Source organism: Ciconia boyciana, chromosome 6 (genome assembly GCF_034638445.1).
Source record: "Ciconia boyciana chromosome 6, ASM3463844v1, whole genome shotgun sequence".
In the NCBI taxonomy this organism is placed as follows: domain Eukaryota; kingdom Metazoa; phylum Chordata; class Aves; order Ciconiiformes; family Ciconiidae; genus Ciconia; species Ciconia boyciana.
Genome location: NC_132939.1, coordinates 26,133,620 through 26,156,521, shown reverse-complemented (window position 1 = coordinate 26,156,521; position 22,902 = coordinate 26,133,620). Strand labels below are relative to the sequence as shown.

At 46.3% G+C, this 22,902-nt stretch overlaps 1 protein-coding gene across 1 annotated transcript in view; it reads right to left on the bottom strand.

Moving 5' to 3' along the window:
- Nucleotides 1-3,113: 3,113 nt before the first annotated feature.
- Nucleotides 3,114-22,902, bottom strand: part of CD82 (CD82 molecule) — a 42,333-nt gene continuing 22,544 nt past the window's right edge. The window contains exons 3-9 of the mRNA XM_072865269.1: nt 19,648-19,720; nt 16,069-16,193; nt 14,811-14,885; nt 8,608-8,715; nt 6,167-6,358; nt 5,788-5,871; nt 3,114-5,268 (exon numbers count right to left, since the gene is read on the bottom strand). Of these exons, the coding sequence (XP_072721370.1) occupies nt 5,191-5,268; nt 5,788-5,871; nt 6,167-6,358; nt 8,608-8,715; nt 14,811-14,885; nt 16,069-16,193; nt 19,648-19,720 (735 nt within the window). The 3' untranslated portion in view covers nt 3,114-5,190. The remainder of the gene's footprint in view (nt 5,269-5,787; nt 5,872-6,166; nt 6,359-8,607; nt 8,716-14,810; nt 14,886-16,068; nt 16,194-19,647; nt 19,721-22,902) is intronic.

Here is a 22,902-nt window from a genome sequence, read left to right as displayed (position 1 = left end):
AGCTGATTGTATTATTAGGAGCTTAGAAGGGAGAAACCAGAAAATTCATACCTATGAGAAGTAAGAACGTATGGCAAGGATTACACAGTCTACTTAGGGGAAGGTCATTTCCCACATTTGGCAGAAGAGATTCATGCCACAAGGCAAGAAATTGCATGCGCTCTACCAGCACGTGCCTGCTAGAAACTGTTTATAATGGCTAAAGGACACTTAGTACCTTTACTAACAACATTTTACTAACAGCTTGGTTCACTAATAGCATAGTTTTTGCTAGGGAACTTTTGCCAGCTTACAAGTGTTTGAAGGTTTCCATGTTAGTAGATTTTACACTGACAAGTTTTTTGTGTCAACCTGGCTTAAGATATAATTCAGAAATCCTGGCTGCTAACTGAGGTTTATTCTTTGTAATAAAAGGCCAAGGCTAGAGCCAAGAGTCTCAGAGGCTAATGGGTTAGAGCCAGACCATGAATAATTGAGAGTATGTTCTCCATTTATGGCATTGAGTGGCAGCAACTGGCTGTGAAAATGCATTTGTGGGAATCCCAGGGTCCTCGGGCTTTTCAGCAATGAGCCCCTGTGGCTGCTGTTCCTCACCTTCCCCAACCAAATCAGTCTGACACCACCACTTGCAGTCTGTCCTTCAGCAGCCAGAAGTCAGACCTTTTCTGACGTCTACCAAATTCAGCCTCAATTCCTGAGCGAAGCCAGCAGGGACCAGCCACACCACCACAAGCAGGAGAGTTACAGCTGCCACATGTTGCATTTGAGTATGCACCATGCAGAAACCATCACAGAAATGAGATGCATTGCGACCTATAGGCTTACCCATGCCCACTCTAATGCAATTCCTCTTCCCTTTCCAGAAGGAAAACATACCTCATGGGAAGAATTATAGCAGCTTCTGAGCTCCTCATGATCACACAGAATGAGGAACATCAGCAGTTCATTACTAGGGGCCTTGCTTAAGGCCACAGGGAGGTCACAACTGTACTCTTGCAATATTAATTACTGGCCTGAGACAGCTATATAGGAGCTTATTGGTTACACACAAAATGCTTCCATGTGCTGAGCTTGCAGAGGCTGGCGCTGTGGGTTTTGCTAGACAAACACAGCTCCCAAGAAGTCCAAATGCTATTCTGATTTCTAGTTCCAGCAGCAAACCTTTACCTCTGGAGATGAGCTGGGAGCCTGGCCCAAGAAGCAGCAGCAGGTTTCTTGCTCTCTGAAGGTCTGAGGCCTTTCTTCCTGGAATTCTTTTTTAGAACAGGTTTATAAGCATCAAATGCCCCCTCCTTCCCCCCAGACCAACCACACAAAGAAACCGAGGATGGAGGGAAACAGGAAAAAGATGGGGGCAAGGAAAGAAGCAGCAGGAGAAGCTCCTCATGCTATCTTCAACTTCCAGAGCTATTTAGGGCAGAAACCTGAGACACAAGCACAACCCATATACAGTAGTAGAAGACACGCAACACAATATCCAACTGTGCGCTGCTCCAAGAAATGGAAGGGAAAGTTATCCCTAAAAATGCCAAGCATGCAGCCCAAATCGTTTACGAGGAGAATACATTTGTAATTACAAGTTATTGTAGCTACCCTGCTGCCAGGAGTAACTAGGAGCAGAAGGAAGCTATCAGTGTCACCATCTCGTCCCCCAGGGAACAGCCGATGCTGCTGATACTGCAGCACCCGGGCTGAGGTTTCTTGGTGGAACACCTCCCTCCAGTGGCCAAAGGCAAGTGGTTTCCACAGAGTTCGGGCAGTTGGGGACCCAAGCTGGGGACAAGCAGCAGTCCTCACCTTCCCTCCTTCCAGCTCCACATCAGGCTGAAGGAGAACCAGCAGCACCCTTCCCCACCTAGCAGCCACCCAGCCAGGTTTGGCAGCTTTGCCATGAAGTGTAGCCCTGTAAATAATGAGACCCTGGGAAAGCATTGCCACCTGATTAAAGAAGAGCATTCTGGGAAACCAACCAGAAAAAGGGGAGATCCCATATGACCAAGAACCAAGCTCTCCTCAAGCATAGCCCAGGACAGCCTAAAGGAACAAGCTGTACTCGCAGATCAGATGGATCATTGCACCCTACTGTGGGTCCGGGATCCATTTAAGCACCTCTCACTCCGCACTCAGCTGGTCAGGGTAACTGAAGTCTTGACCTTAGACCAGTTGCCACCAGTGTTTGCTGGCAGCACACCAGCAAACTTCTTCAGAGAAGAAACCAGTTTTCTTCTCTGAAAACTTCACTCTGTGTCTTCCAACATGTATGAGGACTTAGGTCATCACTTCCTATCTTAGGCTTAGGCTTATCACTTCCTAAAGCAACAGCTCCAGACTCCATTAGTGCACTAACATAGGCCTCTAAGGACAGCCATTTTAAATGGCCAGAAACACCACCATGGAGCAGGATCTGAAAGAATTTTGAGATGCAGCTCATATCCACTTCTCAACTGCTTAGCTGAGGGAAGCAAGAAGATTCATACAGGTGCTCTATCTGCTTCTCAAGAGCTTTCCAGACAGTCAAGCCCAGTGTGGTGGCATAACCTACAAAAATGACTACCTCAGCTTTCTTCTTCCTCAGTGGCATGGCTGGGGCTGAGAAATCTTTTTTTTTAAATAGCAGCCTGGAGGCAGGAGTCTACTGAAGGTGAGTAGGAAGAGGAAAAAATGATAAAGCTAAGCTAGCAAGAGCTGTATGCACTGTGGGCATAGCTGCAAGCTTATGTTTTGTCAGAGTTAGTCCCCAAGGCTTATGACTTCATACAGTGTAGACTGTACAGATTTGAAGTGACATCTTCAAATACAGAGATCACTTACCTTAGGAGATAGCAGGTAGTTCAAAGGAACTACCACTCACTCAGCTCACCCTAGGACAGACATACTTCATAAAACAAGGCAAAGTTTACTCTAGAACATAGCTCAGGAAAATTGTCACCTCCCTCTGCTGGGCAGTATCTTCACAGTCCACACTGATCTTGCACATGGGCCTCGGAACAGCTTTTGACAGGCCATTTGTTACCTTGAACAAACAAGGTGTCAGTGATTTGCGCGTAAGCAGAAGGGGGTGGAGAAGAAGCAAGGGGAAACCACTGCAATGCACAAGTTGTAGGCAGAGATATTTTTTTTTTAGCAAAGTCTTTATTACAGAAATATTCACCTTCTAGACTTTTATATCTGTACATGCATTTCTTCCAGTAGGAAGATGTTGCTAAAAACAGACAAAAAAACAAAAAGTAAACCCAGCATGGGCTCCTTTTTACTTGCTGCTCAGCATTGGCATCTGTAACTGAACAAGAATCTTACAAATAAGAACACGTTAGAGAATAGACTTTGTGCTACAAAAGCTAGCAAGCTTTACTGCTAAGAAGGGTGCATTCTGCTATAGCGAAGGTCAGCTTGAAGGATCTGTGCAGGAGGCGGCAGGTGTCTCAATCACAAAGCCTTATCAGACCTCCATAAAAACCAGTTGCCCAGTCATATCTACTCTCCCCAGTCACTGCTGTGTCCAGAGAGAAGGACAGAGCAGAGACCCACTGCTGGGGCCCTGATCCCCTGCACGAGCCTTTCTTCCCAGAAGGAAAACTGAGTAGGTAGTGAAGCCATTTCTTTGAACTGCTACTAGGGTTATTCCTACCAACCCCACCCCTGACAAGAGACAGTCCCGGGACCACCTCTGTAAGGCAAAGGCTTTCTCACCAAGTACCTTCTATCAGTCTCAGGCAAGGACCTCTCTCTTACAGCTTCCTGCTATCAGGGTGATTGCACACATGTGCAACTGCAGGAAATCTGTTGTGCCCAAGCCACCTCTAAGACCGAGGATTTGCCCAGCTCCCTTATCTAAGAAGTTGGGGCAGTTTTTCCACATACATTTCCTACTTTCTTCTGCTCTACACCACTCCTTGCTGCTGGCCACTGGCTGAATAGAGTGAACAGCCCAGCCATTAAGTACAGAAACCACCCAGCCCGCACGACTGCAGAACCAGCTACTTATCTGCTGCAGTGCTTACACTAAAGACAGAGCTCAGGATGCAGCCGTGGCTCCAAACCACAGTGGAATCAGAAGACTGGACAACTGAAATAAAAGCAACTTATCCTTGCATCCAAGCTACAGAACCTAAACCGGGCACTGGTAGCAGTGATATCTCCAATATACAGCATCAGCAGTACAGTCAGATCCCTCCATATTCATAATTAAAAGCCACAGGTAACAAATTTTGTGTTCACAAAGGGGAAGAATCAAGTTAGTTGTAACCTCTACAAAAGTTGGCAACCCAAGAATTGCAACCAGCAGAGCCAGCCTGGGGCTGAGTCCACACTATGCAGCAGCCTCTGAAGTGCCTCCAAGATGACAGGAGCCAGCGAAGCAGTGCTAGGGGGAGAGGAAAAGGTAAAGAGGCAAGTGGGAGAAACATGTAAGTGTCGAATCCAGAACCCAAGGGACACATTCCAGAAGCAGCTGAGCACCACCACCACAATCTGCCAGGCCACACTAGGAACAGGTAGGCTTGGCTCCCTCCTGGTGGCTTCTCATCACGCTCAATGGGAGGAGCTCCGCTGAAGGCAAGGCATAGCTGACTCCAGAAGCAGGAGAAGTGAGTATGAGGGTAGCGCTCAGTATTTCAGATGACAGCCTAGGCTGGAAGATGCATAGTAGGAGCTGAATCAGGTTAACTGCAAGGGAGAAGAAGGCCTATAAAGCACGACTAGTTACCACAAGTCAGTGAAGCAGGTGAAGCTACCAAAGCACTGGAATCTCAACAGCAATCCTGGCTCATGGGACAGAGATGGGACTTCTGGGGGTAGGGGGAAAGATGTGTGGGAGGAAAAGGAGGGGGGAGAGGAGTTATTGTACGTTAGGCCCAGTGGGTTGTAGAATGGAGACATGAATAGTATTGTTTAAAATGGAGCAGGCAGCAAAAGCATTGTCCCCTCAGGTTAATCGGTGTCTTGTGTGATACGAGATAGTTAAGTTCTGCTTCTTGTAGTAGAAATAATCCAGAGGCAGGATGCAGGTGGCCCAAGGGCCCTACTGCCAGAAGATCAGGCTGTATTGCAGCTCTAACAGTTCTTAGCAGAGTGGTATCAGAAATGGGATGTCACAGGAATAATGGTCAATGGTTGGACAGTCTGGGTATGAGGCAGGAATGTTCTGTTTGCTCCTTTCTCTGTGGTGCTGTAGCTCTGGAGTCAGCCAACTCAAGACTTGGGCACTTTGGTGTAGTCTTCGCTGTGTATGTTCTTGCAGAGTGAAATGGACAGTATCATCCCCAGTAGCTGCAATAAGTAATGAAGAATGGGAACAAAATTAGCAACCAGACAGATAAGGTGGGAAGAAAGGGTGGTACAGGGGAGCAGAATACAGTGGCTGCCTTTTAATGACACCACACAGGTAGACAGAGTTGGTCCCCAATGCAAGGAAAATGCAATAATCGGGATGACAAAAATATTTTGCTGCAAAAAGATGTGCCTTCATCTGGAATCTATGTTATGGGCTTTTTAAAGCAACAAGTGGGATCTCACTAGTGGGATGTTGCTTGTCTCATTCTTCCTGGTTATGCAGGCAGTGAACTGCCAAGCATCAGACACAGCAGCAGGAACCACAAGTAGACAGTGCTTTGTTCAATTTTTTAATCCAACCAGTGAAAGCAGCAGTTCAAGGCTCCAGGTAGACACAACGAAGAGCTAGAACTGCACTGCCATTAAACCAGGTGTCTATTACTTGAAAAAATAGCTTTACCTTTAAAAGACTCTGCATGGTAAGACAGTATAGGTTCACATCAGGGAGTGACTTACCTCTATAACAGCAACACCGGTGCAGACCCCAAGAATGACACCAAGGTTGTCCTTCAACCACTTCTCTACACCATCCATGCATCCCTATGGATAAAACATGGTCACAAGGGAAAGCAGCACAAATCTAAGTATATCAAGACTGAAAATCCATAACACATCTCCTTGTGCATGCAGAAGTTATCCCAGTTACATGCTATACCAAGTTTCACAGTAGCTTTAGCAGAAGAAGAGGGCAGGATCCCTGTCCCCCCATGCCCCCATTTCCACAGGTACTTCAAGCAATACTGACATGAAAAAAAGTGCTCTAAATAATTCCCAGAGGAACAAAAACAAGGCAACTTCAGTGGAAGCTTCACAGGGCCCAGACATACACACTCACCTGCTCATGAACAGCTGAGTCAGCATACATTGCAGTGCCGTTGACAGGGACATCCAAATTACAGAAACCACCATCTACTTGAAAGTCGTTGGAGCTATTGAAGCAGGAGCAGGGATACGCAGTCATGCTTCGGTTGATAAGAATCTTATTATTTTCCCAGTCCTTTGGTCCCGTCCAGCCACAGCAGGCGATCTAATAAGCATAGAGAGATCATCATGGTCTTACACTTTGCACTGGTAACATACTGCACGTGAAAACAAACAGGCAGTGGAGGGAGAAGTACACAGGAGCTCTCTATGTACAGCAACAGTCAGGCCATACAGTTTTCATGTTACATTAGAACATCACCCTGGTTACCAGATGATAACCTATGCACAGGGCCATCCAGCAGACAGGGGCATTATTTCCTACCAAAGAATCACTCTGCTAGCAAGACTAAAGTGCCACTTCTAGCAGACTTTGAACATAGTAGACTATGGATGGCCTGTGCATATTATAAAGTTCTAGCACACCAGTCATGCTAGAGTATGAATCCTTCACAAACCTTACTGCATGAGGCCTATATACTCAGATTTCAGCAGGCCATGCAGCTTGACATAAATTCTACAGAGTGTAATTTTGGTTAGTTTTTGCAGACTAAATACTAGCAAACCTCATCTTATCTCCAGGTGATAATGCTAAACAGAAGTAAAAGTGCAAAACAGATGTTGCTGGTGGGTCAGCTGGAAGAGGGCAGTTGTCCTGTGTGACACATGAAAGATTTTTTCAGTCCCTCCAGTTCATCGTCAGCAGATTGATTTGGTGAGGGTGAAGCAAGGCAGGCAAGAGAGTAATGTGTTAACAAGACATCCTGTGTATTCAAAGATGTCTCAAAAGGATTACTACCTAGTCTTCCACTAGCAATGCCATTTCCATGGGTTTAAGTGCTAAGGCTTTACTTTTCTTTGAGTAGCACACATTTTTTGAGCAGGCATGAAGCAGGAACTTTTCATTTTCTGGTTCCCAATTGCAAGGTACCACTGGTCTCAGCTGTGGCCCCCGGGGGACATCAGGAGTCACCACACGATGGCGTCGACATGCTGCTGAGCCCCAGCGAGTCATGACGAGTTTGCACCCGCCTGGCTGCAGTTGGGACTGGCTAGAAGATGGGATGAGGAAAGTTTTCCATCCGAAGAAACATTTACATTCCTATACAGTCACGTGATAAAACTGCAGTTGCTGGAGGGGAAAGCACATCGGGAAGTCCAGCAAAGACTAAGATCTTATCTTAAGCATGGATCCCAGTGCTTGCGCAGTGGTACAGAGCAGAAAGGCTATCAAACTTGAGGTGGAAGTTTAGGGAAAATCCCCCTCTGCTCAGAAAGGAAACGTAATTTTTTCAGTCTGACATAACAGACATGAGAGCAGAGGTACAAACAGCTGAACACCCACACCACGACAAGCATTTGGTTTCCAAACAAGTGTTGAAGATCCAGCCTCCAGAAGGAACTACCTCTGCCTCAGAGGTTTGGACTTTAACTCCAAGACTAGTCTACAGAACACCCACCCCCTTTCAAATGTGTATGAGAGGAATTAGACTCCTAACACTCGACCTCTCCACTTCTACAAAACCTGCTTCTGTTCCTAAGAAGGGCTCAAGCAGGATCCTCTCTCCACAGTAGACTCAGCCTTCTCTTAAGTCCACTAGCAAGGAGATGCAACTACAGTGACAAAACATCAGTAAATCATTCTCCCTCCAAGGAGGAAAAATACTGTAGGTCAGTGTTTTGCAGACTGAAAAACAGAAGAAAAATGCTATTACTTGTACTTACTACACACCAGTCCCATGCTAGGCATGTATTTAACCACAACAGCCAGACAGTTCTCAAGCTTGTAGTGTGGCAATAAACAGCTATCATGACTCCAGTGTGCCTGAACACTGACCTAGTTACTCAAGTGCTGACCCTGATGCTAAAACAGAAGCCGTGGGTGGTTGGACGGCTCCCAAGAACACTGACACTTGCAGAAGAGCCATTGCAATAAGCAAGCAACATGCACCAAGTAGCAAGGCAGGCAGTGCCGCTGGCTTGCCTGGCAATAAGCTAGGGACTTTACTTGCTACAAAAATAGTATGCACTGTGGCTTTCACACATGCTAGCATTCTGGAGGCCCTGCAGACAAAGGGAAGTGTTGGGGTGCCATTTGATAGGCCAGATACATTTGGCTATACAGCCAATACAGCCAGCATGCAGGAATAGTTCAGGGTCTTATCTAGTAATAGCAAGACAGTTTTCTAGTATGCAGGTACCAAACCTCACAGGTAACTCTGTAGATCAGCCAGATCAATGTGCTACAGTATTGCCTCTTGCAATACCTGTTTCCCTGGCCTCAGCCTAGCTTTTTAAAGGCCATTTGCTGCACTGACAAATGGCATCTGCCTCTTGCTGCCCCCCAGGACTCACCTGTGTTTGCACGTAGTCCCATGCATCTTGTAAGTTCCTCTCATCATTATTCAAAGGGTCATAATTTTCAATCAGACTTCCAACTATGCGGGACAACTCTCCTTTCAGCTGGCAAGAAAAAAAGGCAGGAGAGTTAGATTAGTTAATTCCTTGTAGCCTCTTCTTTGGGGCTTAGGGTACACAACACCCCTCCCTATCACCTGTGTTAGTCCTGCCGTGGGTCCACCTTCCCCACAGTGGAGAAAAAGAGGGTTGTCATTGTCATGAATGTGAAAACATTTTGCTTTGCTCTATCTCCAGTGAATAAAGCTAGAGCAGAGACAAACTGCAGACAGATTACAAGCAGTGCAAAAAAAGTGGAATGGGCAGTAGCTTCTGCTTAGACCTTTCTCCAAAGGATCTGAAGGAAACAGTAATAGGTGCTCAGGCTATCACACTCCCACAATACAGCTATTTTTAAGTTACAGCAAAAAGACAGATAGAACCATGACTAAAATCACTGGAAAATGAGCATTTAATTGGCACACAAAGCAATGCTTAAAGGAAAAAAAAAAAGGCAACCAGGCAGTGACAAATCCTCCAGACTGACCTTCAAATACCTTACTCTGCAGTCTTGTCTATGCTTTTGAGAAAAGGTAATAAATATGATCAACAGGATGAAATACAGATCGGGTTTACCAAGATAAAGTCCCACTATGATAACCAGGTGGCATTTCTTGCTAAGGAATTTTTTTTTCCAGGCAGAAGTTAACAAATCCACCCTAGCATTCAATTTTGCACGGCCTGCTGCTGTGTAAGAGGGAAGCTATTCTAGAGAAAATGAGTTAATTCTAGGTCCCCATTTCCTCCACCAATCAGTTTCTTCTCAAGCTTATTAAGCAGATGGGAGACTGCTACTCAGGTTCCTCAGAAGGTGAGGCTTGGAATAAATTCCTTTGCTTATTGAGTACAGCATTATGCTTCTTACATTGTGCTTGTTATGCTTGATAGGAAGCACATTTGATACACAGAGAAGTTCAGACATCAGACCAAGCAATCACGCATCCCCTTAAGATCAGAATAGAAAGGGAAATAAATTTACCTCACAAGAAACCAAAGTTGTGGAGCCCTGGGCAAATGAGTGTTATAATGTATGGAGGACAGCTGGAGATCTACCACAGAAAAACTTGGGATGCTTGGTGGCCACAAAACAAACAACCAACCAACCCTATAGGCCTCAGTTGTTCAGACTCAGAGAACAGAAACAGTCTTAGTATGCATCAGGAAAATCCTTCCAGGAAAGACAGGAAAAACAATTGCACAAAGCACAAACGATATATCTTCTGAAATGTTATATGCAGCTTTGGTCACTCAGAAAAAGCTAAGTGCAAAAAGTAACAAGTACAGATAAGGTGATATATACAGCCTCAGCCTTGAAGGGAAGACAAGACAGCAGCTTTGCTATGCAATGATTTGGCAACAGCCAAAGCACCAGTACTTCCCAGCAAGTCCTTGTCCAGGCACAGAGGAGAGCTATAAACCTGATGAGCAGTAAGGAGACAGAACTGGGTATGGTTATCCCGGTAAGACACAGGCTGAGCAACTGCTGCCTGCCCCAGATGATACAGAGGTGAAAGGTAAGTGCAAGCTGAAGAACAACATTGCCTTAAGTGCTCACAGGTAACATTTCTAACCTTGCACTGCAAGCGAGACTCTGGTCCAGAATCTCAGTCACTGCAGTTCGTCCCCACCGCTTAGGGACAATATGAGTCACTCTGCTCCAGTACACAGCTGGGTTTTCTGACATACAGCTAGTGGAAACTTTCCTTTTCCACAAGGCATTGATCAGCCTCTCCCCAAACTCCTACAACTGCTGCTTCTATATTAAGACAGGAAGTACTACAACTATCTAAACTGCTCATTAACAGTCTTATCACAAAGCTCAGGTGTATCAAATCATCCCTCCACCCCCATTCCTTATCCAGACATATTTATAACACCTTTCAGTTTGATGAGAGGTGCAAGCTACCACCCAGCAGACTCCTTCACCTTCTTCAGCTCTTCTCAGCCAGCCTGCACACAAGGACAGCTGTTATTGCTAAGGACAGACCCATATCACAAGAGGTTGGAGAGACGTGTCATTAGACTGCTTGAGGGATGGGATGGAGTTACATCAGCCTGAGCACTAGGATGCTCCCATCCCATGTATTACCTTTTTGTCTGTGGTGCTACAGCATATTTCAGATCAGTAGAAATGTTTTTTCCCTTTCCTTCTACTGTTAAGTATTGCAAATGACCATGGCAAACCCAGGGACACCCAGCAAGAGGAAGCAGTGCCTACTGCTAGAGAGAAGCTTGTCTACATTAGCAACTCTTCTTCCTAGGAAAACTGCAGTTCAGCTCACTGGGATCAGCGATGTTAGGCTAGACAGATGGGAGCTGCATGATCTTTCTTCTCATGATGTCTAGGCTCTTCCGCTTTTAATTACTTTGCTTCCCGTTTTCCTTCCCTTCAAATCAAGGCAACCTGACCTGGTTCTCACTAATGAGATTGGCCTTGGCTGCTGCCATAAGCCTTATCAGTTACTGAACCTCTGAGTTCCCACCCTCACCCCTCCCGCACACTGCTGCTCCACACACACAGACAGAGGAAAGGAGAGCTGGGTTTGTTGCCCTACCCTGGGCCCATCTGGCCCCTTAGCTATTTGGCCAGATGGAGCCTAGGGTCACTTCTGCAAGAATCCCATGCAGTGCCTCTGTTCTCCATTCCAGGACCCCACCACAAGCAGAGACAGGGTCTGAACTAGACCTCCCCAATCACAGCTGCATAGGGAAGCTGTATCTCTGCTCTTCCTCTACTCTCACACAAGAACAGGCAAGAAGTCTTACAAACAGCTCTGGTTTCAAAACATGAGGCATTTCCTTTAAAGAAAAACTCAGGCATTCTTAGGTGTTTCAGAAAGTAATTGGAGAAAGGGGGAATATTACGCAAACAATAGCACAGCTCTGGAGAGCACACACACAGAGGCAGCTTGTTCAGTGGTTTAACTAGCAGAGCAGCCCAAAGGGGAAAAACAAGCACCTGTAGCTGATCACCCTTCTGCACCTGGCAGACGAAAACTGAAAGAGCAACAAGCTAGAAAGGCATATTGAACACTTAGGCAGGCTTTCAACACCCTCACCATCTTCACCCATTTAAGGCTTGTCAGGACTCAGTGCTGCGTGGAGCATGATTGCTGCAAGAAATCGCTACCCTTGCTTTCTGGGCTCCTGCTGCTTCCCAGCTCTATCTAGCCTGGTGTCAGAAGGCACAGCCCCACCACCCCACAGCAGGGGCATTCAAAGCCTAGGCACCAAAGCCAGAGACCACTGCCAAAAAGCAGCAGGGCTGTCAGTCTCCCCTTCACACAGGCTTACTGAAGAGGGAGCTGGGAAAAGCTGAACACCAGAGGCAAGAGCATAGGTCTTCCATTCCAGTCTCGGAATTAATCATGCAGGCTTCTTCCACCGTCAGACACCGTCGGTCATTTATCCTGTCCGAGACTCAAGATAGATCCTTCTCCCAGCATTTATTAGCATCTAGCCTGCACATGAAAATAGGTTCAAAAAACCAAGAAGCGGTGTCTCACCCCCCCAGTCACTTCAGATTCTGAAACTAATGCGTAGTCCACAGCCCCAAGCAAGTTGCTGCATGCAATCACACAGGCCTGTTTGCTGCAAACAATAGCTAGCAAGTAGGGCAATTCCCAAAAGACCACCGCTGCTCTTCTTCGCTCAAGGCATTTAGAGCCAAGCTGCAGAGAACTGTGTGAACTAGGCCAAGAGAGACCTTGCTCAGGCTCTCACATGTTTAGGGGCTTGTGATCCACCAGATATAGGTGAGTAGCAACATTCGGCTCACAAAGCAGAATGCCATTTGCCACATTTGTGACATTACTATTTTTTTATCTCTAAAAAAACCCCACCCCAGCTTCAGTAGCCAACAGATGTAGGGAAATGGATGTTGCATCAACATCCTCCCAGTAGTACTGGGCAATTACAGTCTGAAGGGGCATTCCTCTAGCAATGCCCATGGGGAAGGCAAAGCAGCAGCCTTCCTGTCAGAGACTCAGCCTTTTACAGTTACATTAACTCTATTTTAGCATAGTTTCATATGCCAGGGGTGGGGAAGGATTTTGACACTGAAAAGGAAGAGATATTACAACAACAAAAAAACCCCCCATCAAGTGAATCTGTTCAGTAGCTACTAATCAAGAAAAGGGCAGGTAGAGAGGAGTACAACAACAATCCTGTCTTCTCTCCTGCAGTGCAGAAATAAATAGTTCAGTTACAAGAAGTGGAGGAGCAAGTACCACCTTGCTACATTCTGGATCCAAGATACTTTCCTCCACTCCCATTATTCCTTGTTTTATATTTAACCAAGTTCCTGCAGTCAGAAAGAAATAAACATGAAGAACAATAGGCATCTAGGGACTGGATCTTGAGCAGTTTTCAATTTGTTTCACTGTGCTCCGAGCTGCCCTGGGATGACGTACATCAAGCGAAGCAGAGCGACATGCATAGCATCATTGAAGCGCAGCCACCAAACAGTGTGTGGGAGGTTTCAGCCAAGGCTTTCCTGAAACAGTTTTTCTTAGTGCTCTCAGCAGGTGCTTCAGAGGATCCCTGAAACAGAAGGGCTCTAGAAGAGCTTTTCCATAAGTTTTGTTCACCGAGGACAGAACCAGAGCATCTCTTCAAAGTCCAGCTTCCCCTACCATTCTGCTGGATCCGTATAAGTGACGATCTCAGCCACATCAGCTCCAACTGCTGTGCAGAATAACCCCCAGCATTTTTAATCTCTCCCTGGTCTGACTGAGGTTCAAATGAAGAGCTACAGCTCAAAGGCTGGAGTTTTCTAGAGCAGAGTGACAGCTGGAGGAGAAATACCAATGGAGGTATGGAATTTCACGGTCCAAAAAGGCACATTTCCCCATCACAGGGGAATGCCCATCCCCACACCTCCTCTGCATTAGTCAGAGCTGTTTGTTGAGAATCAGCAGCTTGTTTAAAGCTGTAACGTTACACACCAGCTAGCCAACGTTTCAGTTTCTCCTTCAGCTCCAGCCAGCCCAGAGAGCAAGCTACATTCACACCACATTTGGCAAGGAACCCAGCCAACAGCTGCTCACAGTCACCACAGCCACTTGTACAAAGCTTGTATCGGCTACACCGGGGGCAGGCACCTTCCCCCTGCTCCCAAACTTCACCACCAGGCCCCATCCGTAACTTCCTCAACCACCTGCTTTCTGTAACCACCTAGCAGGAGGGTTGGCTTAAGAAAACCAAGTACAGCCGTGCAGTGGTATAGATATACAGTTATGTGGCAAAGGACAGGGTTACCCACAACTTGTACCAGAAACCTTAACACCAGGACAGAAGCCAGCAGGGACCCCACAGTTATAACTTGCTCCCGCTGCACAAATGTGGCTTCCAGTTTAGCTGTCAAACAGCTGGAAGCCTGACCAGGCACTGCCCTGGCCAGGGAACCTACAGCCAGGACAGGCTGTTGCAATGCATTTAAGTAGCTCAAAAGTTATTCCCTTTACACTACCAAGCCTATTAGAGCCCTAGAAGCATATACTGTGAAACTGCATTCCTGACAAAGAGATCCACTTCAAAATGTTAAACCACTTGGCTTCAAGTTCAAACTGTAGTACACGAACTGTCAGATACTCAGGCTTGCTCTTGGGGAAAGAGGACAGCTCTTACAAGCACAGTTTTACACACAGATGCAGAAGGGCTGAAAGGACAGAACAAGATAACACAACGAGGGAGGCCAGTCAGAAAAGCAATCACTCAGGCTGGTAACCCCTCAAGGCACTAGTGATGGCAACATGGTAGTAAACACTGCTACTACATGCCCAAATAGTAGTCTGCAGCAGGATCAAGAGGAGGTGTGGTCAAAAGCCTTTCAAGAATTTCTTTTTACTGGTCCCACTACCCAAAAATAAAGCCTGCATACCAAACAGAGCTTCATAATCCTTGAGCAAGTAGCACTGCTGAGGCTGGCAGTTACAGAAGAAGTAAATTGTACAGCAAAGCTGCTGAGCTGGGGTAGAGGAAAGGAGAATCCAGTTACGCCTGCTAACAGTATAGCCCAGTTTGGAAGAAAGAATTTCCAGGCATCTCCTGTTCCCTCAAACCAAGACCAAGGAAAGCATGCACAGTAAGAAACACAGTACCGTTTCTTTCTGGAAGTAGATGACCAGTCCAGCAGCAACCTGAGTTATGAGGATTACCATCAGGCAGGTGAAGTACTGGAAACAAAAAGATAACAGATGACCACTATCAGCCTTTAGAAAGGTCTGTACATAATAGCACAAGTTTTAGTAAGATTTCATATACAGCAGAAGTCACAACATTGAGCCAACATCTTTGCCTGCAGACAAGCTCTGCTATCAACGATGTTCTCCCCAGTAAAAGGCTTAAGTACAAGCATCTACATCAGACCAGCGCATTTCAGCACTTCTCCCATCAGGCCAACAGGAAGACTTCAGGAGCAAGAGGGTTTACAAGCACCCTCTGCATGCGTCATTCCAGCTGGGACTCCCTCTCCCACCCCCAGCTCCACTCCCAGTCCACCCTGACCTCAATCAGTTGGACTCTGCCTACTCCAAGCCTCCACAGCAAAAGTCAGTTTTAAAAATTACAAAAAATAATTAGGTTATTACCTTTTTAAAAATGCTATTTAATTTGTTTGAGGATCTAAATTTAAGATTCACCAGCAAACTGCTTTTAAGGAAAGTCTGACATCTGAGATTACTTTTAAACAGTGGCAGCTACTACCTTTAGATACTCCTAATGCCAGGACACACAATGTGGCCATACTTGGTTTCCTATACATATGTGCTCTGAATAAGCAGGAGTCAAGTAGCAGGCTGAGGTGTATGAAGCTAGTGTCATCTCATCCATCACAGCCAGAAAATGTCCTATAGATTAACTGTTTGAAGAGAGGTCCTGACATACAAGACATTCCTAGTTGAGTCTCTCTTGACTCTTGCACTTTCCGCAGAAGCCGAACTTTGCAGCACAGCAGGACACTGTCACTCTTCCTCTTATCTCACTGCCCTTGATACTTGTCCTTGCACCATTGAAAGCACACTGCCAACTGGGAAGTCTGGGTGGGGGGGGGATGAGGTACAGGGCCACCTGGGACATCTCTCCTCAGTTGGCAGTCCTCAACCCACTGTTTGCAGAAAGTGTCAGTGACATCCTCTCTCATTTCACAGAGTTATTAGCTCATCATCAGTAACGTCTGAGGAACCACTGCTGCAGCCTGTTGACTGCTGGAGAATTTAATGTGTGCAAATTAAGAACTGGATCTAACTTGACCTAGCAGTAGTACTGTCCCCAGGAGACCTGAGCCCCAGCTACAATCCAACAGATTCTGCAGGAGAGGTATTAAAGGGTGGATATAAAACAAAGCATCAATTCTCTCACCAGACCCAAGAGACATCGGATTTCATTGACTGCTCCAAGACAGCCCAGGAACCCCATCAGCATGGTGAGAGCCCCAACACCGACGAGGATGTATGCACCAGTCTTCAGGGAGGGAGACGACATCTCTGTAGGGGCCAGGAGAGGGAACAAAATCAGCTACTGACAAAAACTACATCTGCCATCACCATTTAGAGAACTGCCTCCATATCTACTTATAATAGTCTATTGTCTTCTACAAAGGGACTGCACCGAGGCATGTTGAACATGGGGACAGAAGGCTGCTTCTAGGTGTCTTCTGATGAAGGAAGACTTTCAAAGCCAACCTGCAGGTCTCCATTATCTCAGAGCCTAGAAGACTCAAGGTCACTCCAAACAAACGAACCTTGTTTAGAGAAAGTTAGCTGCTCACTGGATTTTTAACTCCCTCATGAATGCACTTTGAGTGAGAGTAAGATAAAGTATGTTCTACCCCACGACTACTGCCCGTTTGCTTCAATTGCCTTCGCTACCTTCAAGGAAACTTTTTTCAAGTCCTAAAAACCCTTTTTGGTTTGGCTTTTCACTTTAATGCACCATTCCTTGTTCTAGCCATTCTGTTTTTACTTATCCACTTGCAGTCAGCAGTGGGACACAGAAACTCTGTGGAGTGAAACATGACGCAAGAGCTACAGCTAGTGTTGAGCACAGATGATGCGACAGGTTACTTGACAAGTCAGTGTTGAATGGCTTGTGGCCAGGCACTCACTGCAGGCTGTTGCAGCACCTGTGTATGACCCCTGCAAACAGATGCTATTGCAGGATCAAAGCAGGTATCACACCCAAACTAGCTACTTTTACATATCCTACTAGCTATCCCCTGCTATTGTGTCTGGAATGACTGTGCTCTTGAACACCCAACAGTTTTTCAACCAAGTTTAGGTAGTATTATTTCAGACATGCTGGTGCTGTCAGCCCTCTCCCATCAACATTCAGTACTGCGAGCAACAGAAGAAACAAGCTCTTACATTTGGGTTGGTCACAGGACTATTTCTTGCAGAATAGGATTGGAGGGAGTAAGCATTATGGCATAAAAGTTGAAGAGATACTCTATCTAGAAACAGTAACCAGAAACCTTATTTATCATTAAGAGACATTCTTAAACCTGCGAGCTGCACAATGTAGGGGAATTCTGGATGTCCAGTGATTAATGAAAATAATGTTCCTAGAGCTCAGCATTTAGTTTCCTGGACAGAAGTCCCAGGAGGCAAGCTTCCTCTGAGAGCCTCCTGAAATAGCTTAAGAGAGAGTAACCAAATCCTGACTAATACTCTCCCCTCTAACACATGCCTCCCCCCACTTCCGATACCTGGTGCAAATCACCAGCTCCCAAACTTTTTCCCTAGAACATGCTGAACAGAGGAAAAAGATCAGTTATCAAAAAATGAGCCAGAGCTGTGTGCCACACAGGTCACTTGAGACACTTCAGCCCTGATTCATTTCCAGGCCAGACTTTCCCTGGCTGGACGTATGCCACAGAAAGCAGGATCCTGCTCCTCCTTCCTCACCAGTCTCAGGACTCTCGCTGTGCAAGGTCAGGTGCTGATACTGCAAAGCATTTACTGAAGTAGCAGCCTTAAAGGAGTGGCCTTCAGACTACACTATTCCCTCCTCCAAAATCTGCTCAGCCATCATACAAGTGTTCAAGTACCCAGGTTGCAGCACCTCCACAGTGCCAGAAAGCAGTTGCTTAGTCAACTTCTCATTAGAAGAAAGAAAAAGGTATTTCCAACTCAAAAGCCCTTTGGAGAAGTGACGGTGTCAGGGGGACAGGAGCTGTGCTTGCACTTCTCATCTGATATATGTCTTGTCTTGCAAGAGAAGGCTCTGCTGGCAAGACGATTCCTGCTCTGTTTGCTGTCACTCCGTGTTTTCCCCGGCGCTGGGCAGGTGGCCAAGCAAGTACAACAGGCTCCTTTGGCAGCGGCCAGAGTGCCCTGCTGCGCCGGGCTCCCTCCCTGATGCCTGGGTTACTAAAGCAGAGAGAAAGAGGGGCAAGGCATGGGAAAGGAAGCGAGGGGGCAGGGAGAAAGAGCTGATGCTGGAAATCTCCAGGAAGGAAGCTAAATCCTTAAATGCTCTGTTAGCAGAGATTCTGGGTAAAATGGGAAGAAGCGGAGCCAAGCTCAGGGACTTTGTACCTCCACAAGTGTCAGTAACACCCATCAGCCTGGGGGAACAGCTGCTGGCCCACTGGTACCAAACACCCCTCAGACCATGAGGGGTGCTGCAAATAGCCAGGCCCTGATAAGCTCCTTTTTGACTGCTTGTATTAAAAATGTGTTTCTGCTCATGCTCCCACTTTATTAACCAAGACCCCTTGTTGTGCTTATTGCCCTTCTAGTACTGCAGTAGCAAGCCAAATGCCACAGCACAACAAGCAGCAGTATCTGTGTGTATGGCATCAGTGGGGGTGTTGTCTCCACCCAGCACCTTCCAAAGCCAGGCCGGAGTGTTCAGCAGGCCTTTGGAGATAAAGCCCTTTGCAGGATCAGTGTAGTTGGGAACAGGGCTATGAATGCCATTACTGTTCATTCCCTGTGGCTGCAAGCAGTGTGCAGGCAGCTCTCCTGCAGCATCTGACACTGGTGCCAGAGTCAGCAGTTCTGGAGGTAGTAGCAACAGGTAACCAGACCCACCAAGCAGAAAGAGTTGTTTGAAGCCCCCTCTAGGAAAAAGCACAAAGGAAGTAGAGCTTGTGAAAGATGGAGCTGAGCTACTCTTTTGGTGACAGTCCACTTGCAGCCCTGCAAAGCCCACGGTCTGCTAAGCCAGCTCAGTTTTTTGGTTGTTGCAGAAAGCAGACCCTCTGTTAAGACTCAAGTTGATGCTCTTGGCTGACTTAAAGGGGAAGGAAGCTAGCCCCTCAAACAAGGCAGCAACACAAAACACCTCTGATGGCCAGGCTAAGTCTCATGAAGTGTGTATAACAGAGTATGTTTTAGAAGTCAGAGCACTAAAGACTTCACAGACCCACACCTTCCATCCCCCCTCAGATCTACATCATCTACTTATGCTTAGGAACAAACATACTGGCTACTTCCAATGTACATGAACCATCAATAAAACCAGGTACTTGCTTTCTTTGGCATTTAAAACAATTAAATTGAAATAGAACATTACAGAAAGCAGTGGGAGCATAGGGACTCGCATAGTGAAACTACATTAAGGCACTGGGGGCCTTCGGACACGATGGTATAAGGATGCTGTTATGGAAACACAGAGCATGCAGTGAAAATAGAATGAAATACTAATCCCTGTATTTAATATGAAGTATTTGGATTGTTGGGTGAAGAGGCAATGGTCTCACTCAGTCCAACCCTGGTGTTGCAATCCACAAGACTAGGAGGAATGCCGTATCTCCAGGGTTGCTCCCTTTCACCCTGCCCTGATAGAGTCCCATGTTGCTATAAGCTGTGTTACTGTTCAGGTCACAGAACATACATAAAAGTATTGCCATCCCTAGGCTATACCATGGTCAAGCACAGCCCCGGACTAGAGTACATTCAGAAGGAGAAAGAAGATGAAGAAACATGGGCTTACGTAAAACTGCAATGAAACTGGTTTTGTCGGCCAGAATCCATATTCCAAAACCCAGGATCACAGCGCCCAGAATCTGAAAGAGTAAGAACAAAATATATAGCTGGCTTATTAGTTTAGACAAATAAGAGGAGGCAGTCACCATTCTCCATAATTCCAGAGTAAAAACAACCATTCTTTTGCTGTTCCCACCCATCTCCCCCATGGTACTCCTCGCAAAGTAAACAGGATTAGCACGACTCCAGGAAGAGCACCTCAGCCAACTGCAAAGGACACCCAGGTCCTGCTTGGCAGTCCTTCACACAGTATTTTAGTAGTACATCATGTTGTATAGGAGGACTGTTCAAAACGGTCTGAGGAAGAGACACCCTGCTGCTAGAACCTTGTTGTCAGAAGCAAAAGCTGAGTGCACTGCTTCTGTGAAGAACCGAGGAAGGACAAACATCCAGCATGTGATTTTTGAAGATTTTTTTGAATAGGAGAAATCCCTGACCCTATGGGACCAGGCTGGAAGCCAGCTGCCAAAGGATTCGGTATCTGGCAGCTGGAACCTTCCCAGGAAGGAAATCTTCAGCTTCTCAGGCTCTGTTATAACCTTAGGGCTTCAGCCCACAAATGCACACAAAAAAGCAGCATTCACTTTGCATGCAGGTTCCCTTGAGTGAAGTGCCTCGCCCCTTCCAAAGCCAAGCTTAGGCATTTTGTCTTGGCCACTACTTTATGCCAGAACACCCCAGCCCCTCAAGTCAACACATCTTATCACCAACAGAGAGTCAAGCGTTATGAAACATCAGCCACGGTCTCTGCCTTGCTCTCCACAGTCTTATCTAGGGCAAGGATTAGTAGAGCAATATGACCCTGCGAGGACTCAGCTGAATCCAGACATTGAATTGAGAAGGCAAGAGACATACAATTTTCCCACCTCATTCTGAAGGCCAGGGGGGAGCCAAACATGCTCTGTTTTAGCTTCCAGGCATCACCATGTTTTATACTACGCTGTGAGGTGTTTGCATGTAGATGACCCCAGCTCCCAAATTAGGATGAGAGCACCATTATACCCATAATAAAGTAACTATGCTCAGAAGCCTGTAAGTCTAGAGCTTTGATAAGAAACTGAAACTTGTGCCATTCAGCCAACTAGAAGTGGCAAAGGCTGGAAAGCACTTGTTGTGCAAAGATCTAAAACAGACTGAAGAAACAAGGGAAGGACAAGGAGTGCAAGTGAGATGCTTCCAGAGGACATGAACTGCAAGCAGCAGTTCTTACATCAGCAGGATTTCAAGACAGGATGAAGTGAAATACTAAATAAACCAACAGGGCTGAACAGAGATTGCAATTCTGTGCTTCATTAGAGAAAGTTCTGATATTTGGGAGACAAGGGAAATGCCAAACCACCACCTGAAGCAAGCTGGCAGAGAAGGTTGTATGGACAGGCATTGGCTCCACATTTTGAAAGTTTACACTATGCTTCAGCTCCTCATACAAAGAAGCTTTTCTGAGCAAAGATAAAGCAACAGTCTGAAATAAGCTGCTTGCAAGCTTTCCTGGCTTGGCAGAGGGCACAACATGTAGTTAGCTCTGGGGACAGGATTAGGAAGTCACCAAGCAAGTTCCCATCTATCAAGATGGATGAAGAAGACTGACTCAGCTGCAGAAAGCATGCAGCTGTTGTATCCCAGAAAAAAGAAAAAAGATAGAGAGACAAGATGGCAGTAACAAGAAATCTCCCTTGCCTCATGTTCCAACGTGCTGCACCGCAGTACTCAATCTGCTGATCAAACTAGAAAGGCCCCTTGAACATGCAACAGCTGTGGCACCTAAAAAAATTCCTCTCAAAACTTGGTATTGCCAAGAACTGCTGAATTTACAGTTTGAGGCAGTCTCACATTTAAACTATAGTCTTAATAAAAATATTTGTCTTAAAGATGCAAACAGTGCCATATATGACATCTCTCTTGGCTCGCTGATCCTGAAATGTCACCTAAGTTTTGCTGTTGCTGACAAAACACAGAATGGCTGCTGAGCTGAGTTCCTAGGAAGTTATTTGTTATGAGGTGCTCACACTATCCAAGGCCTGTTTTCACTCTGATCTTTGCTCTAGTCCACAACTCGTGCGTTTGCCAGGAGCTGCTGTGGAAAACACTAAAAGGGGAAGGCAGGGAGAAAACACTGTCCTATTAACAACAGTATATTTACCTCCTAGCAGGATAGTATCTCTGCTCAGCATCTTCAGGAGTCTGCATAGCATAGCAAGGCTGCTTCTGCCACTGGCTTGACTTCAGACCCTCCATAGAAGAAATCACATCTGCCTTCCATAGAGTTTAATTTCTCTGCTCCACTGCTTTAAACTCCTGAAGTGGTGGACAGATGTCTCCCCTCCACCCCGGGGATAGAGATTTCAACCCTGATTTCAGCAAGATCCCCTTCACACCCAAGCCAGAAGTATGCAGCTCCCTCAAGGCAGGGTCAGCAGTTTCCCACAGCAGAGCCCAGTAAAGAGGGGCATGGAAGAACTAAGCTGTGATGGAGCTGACTCACCTTTCTGGAAAGAGCAGCTGGGGGTCCCCAGCTATCCTCCCCCAGCACTGCCTTCCTTCACACTCAGACTGCACAAGGTAATGTTGAGCCTGGCACAGGGGCCAACAGAAAGGCTCCTAAACTCCAGGCTTTGTTTTAGGTAGTAGCCTCCTGCTCCATTTACAGAAGGGTTAGAAGTAGGACAGACAGTTATATATTCTAAACAAATAGTTTCCGTAGACTGTTGAACTTGTCTTGCAGAACTAGCTCCTCTCTAAGGAGAAGCATCTGCTGTGGCCCATGTCTGCTACCCAAGAAGCTAGAGATGCGTAAAGTTGTGATTAGAGAAACTAAGCTTATACTCCAAGCTTATGTTTTTGGTATCTTTTGTAGCAAGTAGGCAAGCAGTCCAAATAACCTTCTTCTCTTTAATCGAAGCAGGTCAAACCCTTCCCTGAAATAAGGTTCCAAGACTGCAAAATACCACCAAGTCCCTGAACTACTTCAGCTATAGCAAGGGACCTTATCATAGACCTCAAGCTGTAGAGAAGTGCTATGTCAATGACTAACTTCTAAAAGAGGCACTAGCATGTCTCTAAAGGCTTAATTCAGCAGCTCCATCAAGGCTGGAGGGCACAGTGAGGGCTGGCCTGCACAGGGTGCAGTCACAGAGCCTCAGCTCAAGGTCCAGAGCAGACACACAGCTCCATCACCAGCATTAGCGTTCACATTTGTGCAAGC